Source organism: Pristiophorus japonicus, chromosome 12, assembly GCF_044704955.1.
Source record: "Pristiophorus japonicus isolate sPriJap1 chromosome 12, sPriJap1.hap1, whole genome shotgun sequence".
Lineage (NCBI taxonomy): Eukaryota > Metazoa > Chordata > Chondrichthyes > Pristiophoridae > Pristiophorus > Pristiophorus japonicus.
In genome coordinates this window covers 31,641,555-31,655,064 of record NC_091988.1, presented here as the reverse complement: position 1 = coordinate 31,655,064, position 13,510 = coordinate 31,641,555, and the positions used below count along the sequence as shown (strand labels likewise).

General features: G+C 45.4%; 1 protein-coding gene across 2 annotated transcripts in view; it reads right to left on the bottom strand.

Moving 5' to 3' along the window:
* Positions 1–13,510, bottom strand: part of dnah12 (dynein, axonemal, heavy chain 12) — a 393,315-nt gene that overhangs the window by 15,114 nt on the left and 364,691 nt on the right. For both annotated transcript variants that reach the window (XM_070895275.1, XM_070895274.1), the window contains 2 exons: positions 2,614–2,802; positions 1,304–1,407 (listed from right to left, as the gene is read on the bottom strand). In XM_070895275.1, the coding sequence (XP_070751376.1) occupies positions 1,304–1,407; positions 2,614–2,802 (293 nt within the window). The remainder of the gene's footprint in view (positions 1–1,303; positions 1,408–2,613; positions 2,803–13,510) is intronic.

Sequence of the window (13,510 nt, the reverse complement as noted above, 5' to 3'; positions counted from 1 at the left end):
ATCAGAGCTTTATATAACTGTAACATAACTTCCGCTCCTTTATATTCCAGCTCCCTTGTGATAAAAGGCAACATTCTATTAGCCTTTTAAATTATTTTATTACCTGTCCACTAGCCTTTCGTTATTTCTGTACATGAACTCCTAAATCTCTTTGCTCCTCCAGCTTCTTACCATTTAGAAAATATTCTGATCGATCTTTCTTAGGTCTAAAGTGGATGACCTCACACTTCCCTTCATTAAACCATCTGCCACAGGTTTGCCAACTCATTTATCTATCAATGCCGCTTTGCAAATTTCTGCTCCCATCTATGCTATTTACTGTGCCACCTGTCATCAGCAAACATAGATATAGGATTCTCTATTTCTTCACTCATAAATATAGTGAAAAGCTGAGCCCAGTACAGGTCGCTGGGGAAGATCACTCGTCACATCCTGCAAATTTGAGTACATACCCATTATCGCTACTCTGTATTTTAAGGGGCTGAAATTCCCCTTCTGGTAAGGCCTCTGGCCACCTGAAAGCGGCGGCCACAGGGTGGCACGGAATGGCCAACTCTCCACGGAGGGGGCGGTCATTTTGGAAATTGCCCTCCTTTACTTTTGGAGCGTTTTCCTTCCATGGCATGCATACACTGACCACTTACCGACCTGCGGGGCCCCCTTGCAAATTTTCCCCTTGAGAAATTGGCCCCTTTTGGCTCTGTGGGCGTGGCCCCGCCGCCGATCGGTGCCCACGACAGCTTTTGCTGTGGGTACACTCTCTGTGGCATGGCAGCCTGGCTGCCTTTAAAGGGGTAGGGCGCACTGCCACGTCAGCCATGTTATTTTTATTGTCGGCCGACTGCCAGGTCGGTCCAACAATTATGGCCGCGGGTTCGGCCGGGCCGCCAACAGGCAGCCTGGCACCCCCTCTTGGCTGACCCGGCCAAAACCCTCCCTGGTAGCTCAGTGTTTGCCACTAAAGTGGCTGCAAACTACGTAGCTGCCCATCCCTTTAACTGAAGGGGAGAGACATTGTGACATGCCAATGCGATGATGACTGACAGCCTCGGATACTTCGCCCCGCCCCCACTTCCACCCCGCTAGTGACAGCCACTCCGCCTCCGCCCCACTTATGTCCCCATGATGAGGCCACTTCTGCCCCGTTCGGAAAAAACCCCGAACTGCTGAATTTCGATGGTGAGGCCGCCCCAATGAATGAGGCGGCCAGAACACATCGAAACCAATATGTGCGCCTCGTTTCGGCGGTGGGCAATTTCAGCCCCTAAATGTCTTATTAACATGAGGGAAAATCTCTACTTACTTATTGAATCGCTCCATCTCTTGCACTAACACTGTGTTCATGCTTTCTTGATAGATTACTGGGTATTTGATCAGCGCTTGTTCAATATCATAATCTTTCGGCAGCTGGAAGAGAAATATTCACAAAATATGTTTGATAACTGACAAATAACGAGTCAAAATATACAAAAAGAAATATTCCCTGAATGAAATGCAGAGTTCTTTGAACATAACTATCCATGTTCTTATTGATCGTGTCATGCACTTTGACATGGAACACGTGTGTAACAAAGTGATATCAATAGTAATACAAAAGCAAAATACTGCGAATGCTAAAAATCTGAGATAGAAACAGAAAATGCTAGAAATACTCAGCAGGTCAGGCAGCATCTGTGGAGAGAGAAACAGAGTTAACATTTCAGGTTGATGACCCTTCGTCAGAACCATAAAAAGGTAGAGATGTAACAAGTTTTTAAGCAAGTGTAGGGCCAGGGAAAGGAGGGAGGGGAGGAAATAACAAAAGGGAAGGTCTGTGATTGGGGAAGGCAGAAGAGATTAGAGAGACAAAAAGGATGATGGTGCAAGGCAAAGGGAGATGGTAATGGAGCAAGTTAAGAAACAAAAGATGAATCTAGATGGGGGGTAAATGGAAACGGCAGAATTATGGTCCAGGTGAAACAGCGATTTACTTGTACTTCTTTCAATTTAATATACTGTATTCACTGCTCATGATGGGGTCTCCTCTACATTGGGGAGACCAAACGCAGATTGGGTGATCGCTTTGCGAAACACCTCCTTCAGTCCATAAGCGTGATGCCAAGCTTCCGGCCACCTGTCATTTTATTTTTCCACTCCACTCCCACTCGGATTTCTTAGTCCTTGGCCTCTTACACTGTTTCAATGAAGCTCCACACAAGCTCGAGGAACAGGATCTCATCTTTCATTTAGGCACTTTACAGCCTTCTGGACTCAACATCGAGTTCAACAATTTCAGACCATAACCCCTGTCCCTATGTTTTTTTCTCTCTTTCCCATGGCAGCTGTTGATAATTCTGCCATTTCCATTTACCCTCGATCTAGACTCATCTTTTGTTTTGTAACTTGTTACATTACCATCTCCATTTGCCTCGCACCATCATCCCTTTTGTCTCTTAATCTCTTCTGTTCCAACTCCTTATATCTCTAACTTTTTACAGTTCTGATGAAGGGTCATCAACCTGAAATGTTAACTCTGTTTCTCTCTCCACAGATGCTGTCTGACCTGCTGAGTATTTCCATCATTTTCTGTTTCTATTTGATATCAATAGTAGTTGCTTGGACATTTCTAAGTACCTTTTCCAGGATGTCTGTTGCAATACCATGTAGTGCGTGATCACTGGAGCCAGATGAAGCTCCCTGTCCACTGCCTCCCTGCGTTAGTATCAGTGAGTCAAACATTATCTTGGTTTGATGTAGATCCTTTGAGATGTCTACATTTTCATGCATTCCAAAGACCTCTGGGTGCTGAGTGGGAGGCAGTTTCTATGGAGACAGCAAAAGATGTTTAAAAAGAAAATGACTTTATAGAACAAGAGGCAAAAGTGCCAAATTTCAACTGCCTTAAAAACGGGTGGTCAATGATTACAAATTGCAGCAGAGCATCTTAGCCATCCCCACCCCTTGGATGCCCAAGGCTCACCTGATGCAATTTTCATATGAGACTGTAAATAGTGAGTAGCATGGCTGCCTGAAAAAGGCGAGAGGCTGTTTAGATATACAAATTAGGATTCTATGTTAACAGTTGCAATTTTCAGGTGCAAATGGATGGTGCCTGTGCCGTGCACGCTCCACCCAGTTGTACCAGATGTTGAGCAGTCTATCCAATGATCTTTCAAGGGAATAGAAGTGCTCATCCGTGGCCCACCCAAAAGACATTGGGCCTCCTCCGACCTGTCGAAGCTCACCCACAGGATCGCCTCGCCTCGCTGTCCCCACACTCAGACTCAACCTGCCAGCCTGCTCAGTGTGGGAGCTGGTCAACTTCCCATGATCCCAGAACCAGCGAACTGTAGCGAATTCCTATAGTTGGCCGGCAGCATGTTAATGAGCTTCGGGCCTCATAATGGTTCAGGAACGAGCAGATAGCGAAGCAGTTAAGCCAACTTCAGATCCATTTTGAATATTACTTAAAAATTGCCCGAAAGTGTGAAAATTACTGAGCTTTTCAAATGGCAAACTTAGAGCCTATTTTAGGTGGATTAATAAATCAAATTTTGAAGTAATGTGATATAAATACATTGGCGCTGACTTTGCTGTCAGCAGTGTAGATAAGGAGTAGGCTGCCGACCTTCGAACGGAATCCGCACTTACCGGCTGCAAACCCCTCTTCGAGAAGTTGTTTTGACAAGCTACAGAGTTGTGTGCAGCATAGTGGCCCACGGATCCTAGGGGCACACTGTTGTGTGTATGTGTACCTGGGATCACGTGGGGCCATGCTCCTTTCACTTCCTGACTCTTAGCCAAACAGGAAACAGAAATCTCTGATGGGACAGCATTAAGCTTTGTGGAAAGTCCATCAAATTGCCCCCGCTGCCTCTAATTGATTGTTAAAGACCCTTTCCTTAGTTTGTGGGTATGCATGACGTTCTCCATGATATTAAACATTCATATTTTCAATTAATAATGTGCATTGTGAACCACAAAAGTGAATGCGATTAGTAAATGCAAATTGAATACATTTTGTTAATTGCTGCCTATTAAAACACATAACTCATTTTAAATAAAAAGAACTGGTAAGATGAACAAGACTAGACTTTCCACTAGGTGGCCATCGCAATGGACCTTGTTCCAGTCATGTAGGACGTCTCAGCTTTAGTGATCACTGGTACAAGGCCCATTTTTTTTTTTGTGCGATTTTCCACTCGGCCTTAGGCCGGCGATGTGGAATGGGCAATGTGATTTTTCAGCGATGTCACGATCGCCCAAAGAACGAGGAAGGCCAAAGCTTCCCTAGCAACGGCATTCTGCGCATGAGTGGGATTTTTTTTCCGGCTGACTGGCTTTCCTGCGTTTCGGGAGATCCGCGATCATCCACACATGCGCAGAAGGCAGAAGGAGGGGCTGGAGAGATGGAGAGAGGGGAGATTGAGAGAGAGGAGGAAGACGGTGTGAGTAAAGGGGATAGTTGATAATCGAATTGTGCTTGCAGAGCAATAAAATAATTTACATAATCTAAATTTGAATTTAAATTTATGATCAAATATAATATTAAAAATGTTGTAAATAGAATCTGAGAGGAAAAGAGCAAAGCCTTTTAGTGACGAGGCTAATGAGGCCCTGGTGAACATGGTCCAGTCCAGGTGGGACGATTTGACTCGGGATGTACACGGCAAGCCCCCACCCCGTGTTTATAGGAAGATATGGGTGGAGATCGCTGCAGTGGTGTCCTCGGTATCCCATGAGGCAAGGGGATCTGACCAGTGCCGAAAATGCTGCTATAGCTTGGTGGCTGCAGCAAGGATAAGTTGCATTTTATATTTTACTGCTTATATTTTATATTTTACTGATGCATGCAAATTTTTATTAGAGCAATGAACCTTCTGCATTGCATGTAATTCTTGAATGTTTTAGTTAAACCATGTTAACAGTGAATAGCTTGGTGGCTGCTGATATATCTTTACCATACAGTATAAATGTACACTGTGATATCTTCACAGAGCACAGCACACACAGCTTCCTAACATGGCAGGCAGCTCTCTCGGAAGTCTCCGGAAATCTGCCTGGGCTGTTTATTATTAACCCTGCACTTGCAGTACACAATACATCCACATCCACAGTGTGGAGCTACAAACATTACAAGCTTACAGACATTACACTTCTCCCTTCTTAATGAAGAAGCCATCATAACAAACATCATACATAACATTCATGTTTATACATAACACAGGATATAAACATTTTCTTTCCATATTTACAAATTTAACTTTACCACTTGTTTTCTGTTTCGAAGAGGATACCTTCGCTCTCGAACAGAACCTTCCAGACATGGTGTCGAATCTAAACTCATTCGAGGCTCATCCTGAGGAACGTTTTCCTCTACAGAACTTCCTTGATTTTCATTTGAACTCACTCTAACTTCAGGCTCTTTGTTTTCCTGACTCGGACTCAGACTTTCATTCTGATTCTCTCCTGGATTTGTTTCCAGTACATTGGATTTAGGATTTGCTACTGGTATATCAAAACTATCTGATGAGTCAGAAATAATTGAATCATTCCCACCTTCAATTCCTTCCATGTCTGTAGGTAAAATATGATCATCATGAACAAACCTAACCTGTCCATTATCAAACATCTTTACCAGATATGTGCGAGGACCACATATCTTCATCGCTCTTCCTGGTAACCACTTTAACCATTTATGGTGATGGTTCTTCACTCTCACCTTCTGGTTTAATTTCACACTTCTCTCTTTTACTCTACCTCTATCATGATTCTCTTTCTGTCTTAATTGTGTCTCTTTTACGGACTGTGCCAAATTTGGCTTTAACAACGAGAATTTGGTTCGAGGCTGTCGTTTGAGAAACAACTCTGTTGGTCTTCTACCAGTAGTTGTATGAGGAGTATTTTGATATGTAATTAAAAAAATTAGCCAATTTGTGATCCAATGACAACTGTCGTTTCCTTCGATTTGGATCTAACATTTGTTTTATGAGGGCACGTTTTACAATTTGTATAGTGCGCTCTGCTGCACCATTTGAAGCAGGATGGTATGGTGGAACCTTGGTATGTTTCACACCATTTTTGCTCGTGAATTGTGCAAATTCTTCTGAACGAAATTGTGGTCCATTATCCGAAACAATTTCTTCAGGGAGGCCAAATGAAGAAAATAATTTTCGCAAAATGTCCAATGTTTTACTTGTTATTTTCCACATTGGAAACACCTCAACCCACTTCAAATGGCTATCAATCACAATGAACAATTGTTGTCCTTCTAACTCAGCAAAATCAATATGTAGCCTTTGCCACACCCTGGGAGGCCATTTCCATGGTTGTGATGGTACTGATGGTGGTTGCTTGCTTACCGATTGACATGTCGCACACTGACTCACGATGTACTCTATATCTTTATCAAGACCTGGCCCCATAAATAACTGCATGCAAAACTCTTGGTCAAGCACATTCCTAGGTGCTGGTCAAGGAGGTCTCCTAATAATTTGGGCCTGAATTTATTTGGTATAACCACTCTTGCACCCCACATGATACAATCTTTATCGACTGATAATTCATTCCTACGAATGAAGAATGGATGTGTATTGTTGTCTGTTACCTGGTTTGACCATCCATTTGCAATATAATCATACACCTTTGACATCACTGGGTCACGTTTGGTTGCTCTACCAATCTCTTCAGGTGTGACTGGCAGTTCATCAGTGTATGAAAAATAAAACACTTCTTCCCTATCGGGTGTAACTTGTGATGGGGAAGGCAATCTAGACATTGCATCAGCATTACTGTGATCAGCTGATCATCTGTATTCAATATCATATGTATATGCTGACAAAATCAAAGCCCATCTCTGCATTCGGGCTGCAGCTAATGTTGGAACTGGGGACTTTGGATGGAGGATTGCTGCTGGGGCTTATGGTCCGTAACGATGGTAAACTTACGACCATACAAGTATTTGTGAAACGTCTTGACCCCAAAAATTAATGCCAAAGCTTCCCTTTCAATTTGCGCATAATTACACTCACTGGCACTGAGAGTGCGTGAAGCAAAAGCAATTGGTCTCTCCTCTCCCTACTTAATACATGAGAGATTACTGCCCCAACTCCATACGGAGAGGCACCACATGCTAGCTTAATCTCCTTAGATATGTCATAGTGAACTAACATGGTGCTCTCTACCAATTTGCTTTTACACTCCTTGAATGCTGTATCGCATTCTTTTGACCACTTCCAATGGACCTGTTTTTTCAAAAGTTCATTGAGTGGATGTAATACTGTAGCCAAATTTGGTAGGAACTTCCCATAATAGTTCAAAAGACCCAAGAATGAATGAAGTTCAGTGACATTCCTGGGAGTGGGTGCATTTCTAATTGCATCCAATTTTTCCATGGTTGGATGTAAACCATCTTTGTCTACTCTGTATCCTAAGTACTCCACTGAGTTTTTAAATAACTCACACTTACGAGCAGACACTCATACTCTGTGCTTCTCTAGCCATTTGAGGACTTCATTCAATATGTTATTATGAATTTGCCTATCTGCTGCTGAAATTAGTATGTCATCCAAATAACATACTACCCCTTCAATACCTTGCACAATCTGGTTCATCACCCCTTGGAATATGGCAGGGGCGGAAGACACTCCAAACGGTAGCCTATTAAATTGATATCGGCCTAGATGAATACTTATAGTCAAACATGACTTGGACTCCTCATCTAGTTCAAGCTGTAAGTAGGCATTCGTAAGATCCAGTTTTGAGAAGATCTGACCACCTGTCAGTGTTGTGAACAAATCTTCTATATTCAGCAATGTATTGGGGACATTACCCTCTAGAACCTGGTTTACGGTTACTTTATAATCACCACACAATCTTACCTTACCATCGGACTTAGGTACAACAACAATGGGTGTAGCCCAATTACATCGATCTATCTTATAGTCTTTTTAGTTCTTGCTCAACTTTCTCCTTGAATGCATATGGTACGGAACGTGGCTTGTAGTAAACCAATCTAGCGTCCTTCTGTACCCTGAAATTCGCCTTGAAGCCTTAGATCGGAATGCCCATTTCACAGAACACCTTCGGATATTTCTTGGTAACCTCATCCATTGATGAAAATCTCGCTTCCACACAGAAAATCTTATTCCAATCCAGCTTCAGTGAGCTCAACCAATTTCTTCCTAGTAAGGCAGACTTGTCTCCTTTCACTACTATTAGAAGCAAGTTCTGAAATTGATCTTTATATTTCACCGGTATGGTGATACGATCTACCACAGGAATTTTCTCTCCCGAGTAGCCTCACAGCTCTATCTTGGATTTCTCCAGTTGGAAATCACGCAATTTGTCGCGGTACTACACTCACGGAGGTACTCGTGTCAATTTCCATTGGTATCTTGAATCCCGCAACATCCATGTGGATTTTGATGCTTTCCAAATCGCTGTCCATTAACCTCGTGCTCCTGATGATGTGCAACTCTAACATCTCCTCGTCTTGTTGTTGTTCTTCCATGCTATGTGGTCTCTTGTGATTTCTTCTCATAGCTTTGAATGCTGGACTCATAGCTTTAAAAGCTGGTTTACCCTTCAGTCAGCATGCCTTCGCAAGATGCCCAGTCTTCCTGCAGAAGAAACACTCTCTGCCTTCACGTATGGACAACTTTGAGCAATGTGTTGTCCCAGGCACCTATAGCACGACTTCGACGCTCTGTTAGAATTTCCAGTTTCTGAGACTTTGGGCCCCCACCGCCTTTTACTTTGAACCTGCAGGTGATTTACCTCGGTTGACCGACGACCGCAATTATTATTTAATTCTCGGAAATATTGTTCGGCCATGCCCAGCGACCTCGCTGTCTGACAAGCAATCTCAAAAGTCAAGTCATCCGTCGTCAATAACTTCCTTCTGATCGCATCATTTTTCACCCCACAAACAAAATGATCCCGTAATGCTCGGTTTTGAAAGTTTCCAAAATTACAGTGCATCGATAGCTTTTTTAATGCTACGATGTAATCACTGATACTTTCATCATTTTTTTGATTCCGAATCCTGAAACGATAGCTTTCAGCAATTTCTAACGGTTTGGGGTTATAGTGCTGCTCCAGCTTCGTTAAAATCTCTTTAAGCGTTGTGTTCTTTGGTTCGTCAGGCACAAGCAGATTTACAAGGATTTCGTACAATGCCGGACCTGCCTCCGATAAGAAGATCGCTTTCTTACGTTCCAACACAGCCCGGTTCTGGACTGCATTGTAAGGAACTTCGATTATGTTATTTGCAGGGAAATACATTTCTAGCCGATCCACATACGCTTTAAAACGTTCCCGGTCGTATCTATATTGTCCCAAATGTCCCAATACACCTGCCATTTTAATCTCTAGCTATTCACAACGTGTGCTGTATTTTACCTCGGATTTTGTAGCTTTTTTCCAAAGACAGGAAAATCCAAAGTCTCTGTGTCGGCTGGCTGAATCCTTCACCAATAAAAATTAAGCTTTAAATCATCCGAAAAATCCCATCTTCCATCGCCAAATGTGACATCTTCACAGAGCACAGTACACACAGCTTCCTAACATGGCAGGCAGCTCTCTCAGAAGTCTCCGGAAATCTGCCTGGGCTGTTTACTTTTAACCCTGCACTCACAGTACACAATACATCCACATCCACAGTGTGGAGCTACAAACCTTACAAGCTTACAGACATTACACACACAAGGCCCATACTTGAGAGAAGGCTACTCTGTGACCAGTTACCTTTATTACCAAGACCTGAAGTGATGAAGGTGGCTGTAGCTTCCCCTTTTATACCTGAAAGTCCAGGTTAGGAGTGTCTCCCACAAGTTTGCCCCTTGTGGTCAATGCTCTCAAGGTGTACAACTTAGGTCAGCTTAGGTATGGGTTACAATGATAGTTGAATACATGACATCACCTCCCACCCAAAGTCTTATTGGGATCACAGATTAAGTCTCTCTGGTGGTTTACGCTCCCTTGATGAGCACCTGAGTTGGGGCTCTGGTTGTTGGGTGCTGGCCTGAGTGTCTGCTGTTTGCGATGCCTCAGGCCTGTCCGGACTGCCCTCAGTGATTGGGTTCTCCTCCACTTGGTTCCGGTGTTCGGTCACCTGTGGTGGAGTAAACTCTACGTCGTGTTCTTCCTCTGCTTCTTCTATGGGGTTGCTGAACCTCCTTTTAGCTTGATCCACGTGTTTGCAGCAGATTTGTCCATTGGTAAGTTTAACTACCAAAACCCTATTCCCCTCTTTGGCAATCACAGTGCCTGCAAGCCATTTGGGCCCTGCAGCGTAATTAAGGACAAAAACAGGGTCATTTACATCAATACATCACGCCCTCGCATTCCTGTCATGGTAGTCACATTGTGACTGACGCCTACTCTCAACAATTTCTTTCATAGTAGGGTGTATAAGGGATAACCGGATTTTGAGCGTCCTTTTCATTAGCAGCTCTGTGTGTGGAACCCCTGTGAGCGAGTGTGGTCAGTGTAAAGACCAATACGACAAATCCATACGAGGTACATTCTATGGACAAGGTCACTCCATGACCTGAACTTTTATTCACAGGACCAAGAGGTGATGACCCTGCATGGGACCTCCCTTTATATACCTGAGTGACCAGGTGAGGAGTGTCTCCCACAAGTTCACCCCCTGTGGTCAAGGTGTGCATTTCTTACGTATATTCAGTATTGCAATGTTGTTACATAAAGATTACATACATGACATCACCTCCCCCTCAACATCTTATTGGGATCATAGGTTAAGTTTCTCGGATGGTCTGCGCTCTCTCGTGGAGCGCCGCAGTTGAGGCTCTGGTGTTGAGCCTTGGTATACGTGTCTGTCACCTGTGGTGATTCTGGCCTGTCCGGGCTGACCGCAGGGACTGTGCATGCTGCAGAATGTTCTTGTTGCTCGTTCACTGGCGGTGGTGTGAATATCATTTCATGATCTTCCTCAGGTTCCTCAGTGTCCACGCTGAAGCTTTTTTTAAAAACTTGGTCCAGATGCTTGTGGCATATCTGCCCATTGTTAAGTTTAACCACTATGACCCTATTCCCCTCTTTGTCTATTACAGTACCCTCAAGCCATTTGGGCCCCAAAGCGTGATTGAGAACAAATACGGGATCATCAATTTCTATACATCAGCCCCTTGAATTTCGGTCATGGTACTCGTTGTAGGACTGGCGCTTGCCCTCAACAATGTCGGACAGGGCTGGATGAATGAGGGACAGCCGAGTTTTGAGTGTTCGTTTCATGAGTAACTCCGTGGGCGGAATCCCCGTGAGCGAGTGCGGTCGGGACCTATAGGCCAGCAGGAGGCGCGATAGACGGCATTGAAGGGAGGGTCCTTGAATCCGGAGCATGCCTTGCTTTATGATTTGGACCACACGTTCCGCCTGGCCATTGGAGGCCGGCTTGAACGGTGCTGTCCTGACATGGTTAATGCCATTACCCGACATGAACTCCCGGAATTCGTAGTTTGTGAAACATGGGCCATTATCGCTAACAAGGGTGTCCGGCAAGCCGTGGGTCGCAAAGACCGCGCGCAGTCTCTCCACGGTGGTGGATATCATGCACGAATTCAAAATGATGCACTTGATCCATTTCGAGTATTCTCAACCACAATGAGAAACATTTTTCCCATGAACGGGCCCGCGTAGTCTACATGAATACGTGACCATGGCCTGGTGGGCCAGGGCCACGGGCTGAGTGGGGCCTCCCTGGGGGCATTACCTAGCTGGGCACACGTCATGCACCTGCAAACACAGTGTTCCAGGTCTGAATCAATTCCCAGCCACCACACATGTGATCGGGCAATGGCCTTCATCAACACGATGCCCGGGTGCTCGCTGTGGAGTTCCCTGATGAATGCTTCCCTGCCCCTCTGGAGTATGACTACCCGGCTTCCCCATAGTAGGCAGTCGGCTTGGATGGAGAGCTCATCCATCCGTCTGTGAAACGGTCTGACCTCCTCAGGGCATGCTCAATGTGCGGGCTCCCAATCCCCAGTCAGGACACATTTCTTAATCAACGATAAGAGGGGATCTCTGTTGGTCCAGATTTTGATCTGGTGGGCTGTGATGGGGGAGCCTGCGCTGTCAAAGGCATCGACAGCCATGACCATCTCAGCGCTTTGCTTCGCTGCCCCCTCGGTGGTGGCCAGTGGAAGCCTGCTGAGCGCGTCAGCGCAATTGTTTGGTGCCAGACCGGTGCCGGATGGAGTAGTCATACGCAGCGAGCATGAGAGCCCATCGCTGTATGCGAGCTGACACATTGGCATTGACGGCCTTGCTGTCTGACAGCAGGGATGTTAACGGCTTGTGGTCCGTTTCTAATTCGAACCTCCTGCCAAAAAGGTACAGATGCATCTTTTTCACCCTATAGACACATGCGAGTGCTTCCTTCTCAACCATCCCGTAACCCCATTCAGCTTGCGAGCGCGACCTGGAGGCATAAGCCACAGGTTGTAGTTGGCTCTCAGCGTTACCCTGCTGCAACACGCATCCAACCCCATTGGACGATGCATCACATGTCAGAACCAATTTCTTACGGGGGTCGTACAGGGTCAACAACTTATTTGAACAAAGTAGGATCCGCGCCCGATTGAAAGCCCGTTCCTGACAGTCCCCCCAAAACCAATCACAACCCTTACGCAGGAGCACGTGTAGCGGCTCCAACAATTTGCTTAAGTTGGGCAGAAAGTTCCCGAAATAGTTCAAGAGTCCCAGAAATGAACGCAACTCCAATGTGTTGCAGGGCCTGGGCGCTCGTCGAATCGCCTCTGTTTTGGATTCAGTAGGCCGAATCCCGTTTGCAGCAACCCTCCTCCTGCCCAGAAACTCGACCTTGGGAGCCAAAAACACACACTTAGACTTCTTGAGTCGCAGGCCTACCCGGTCCAGTCGGCGTAGCACCTCCTCCAGGTTGTGGAGGTGTTCCTCGGTGTCACGACCAGTGATGAGGATATCGTCCTGAAATAAGATTGTTCCAGGAATGGATGTGAGCAGGCTTTCCATATTTCTTTGAAAAATTGCGCCCGCTGATCGAATGCCAAACGGACACCTGTTGTAAACAAACAGTCCCTTGTGCGTAGTGATGGTGGTCAGTAGTTTAGATTCGTCGGCCAGTTCGTGGGTCATGTAGGCTGAAGTGAGGTCCAACTTGGTGAACAGCTTGCCGCCTGCCAGCGTGGCAAAAAGGTCCTCCGCTCTTGGGAGCGGGTATTGGTCTTGTAGGGACACCCGGTTGATAGTGGCCTTGTAGTCGCCACAGGTCTTGACTGAGCCATCCACCTTTAGGAGGGGAACGATGGGGCTTGCCCAGTCGCTGAATTCAACGGGCGAGATGATGCCCTCTCTCAGCAACAGGTCCAACTCACTTTCAATTTTCTCCCGCATCACATACGGCACAGCTCTGGCTTTGTGGTGCACTTGTCTGGCGTCCGGGGTGATGCATATCACCACTTTGGTACCTTTGAACGTCCCGACGCCAGGTTGAAATAGTGACTCAAATTGCTGTAGGACTTGT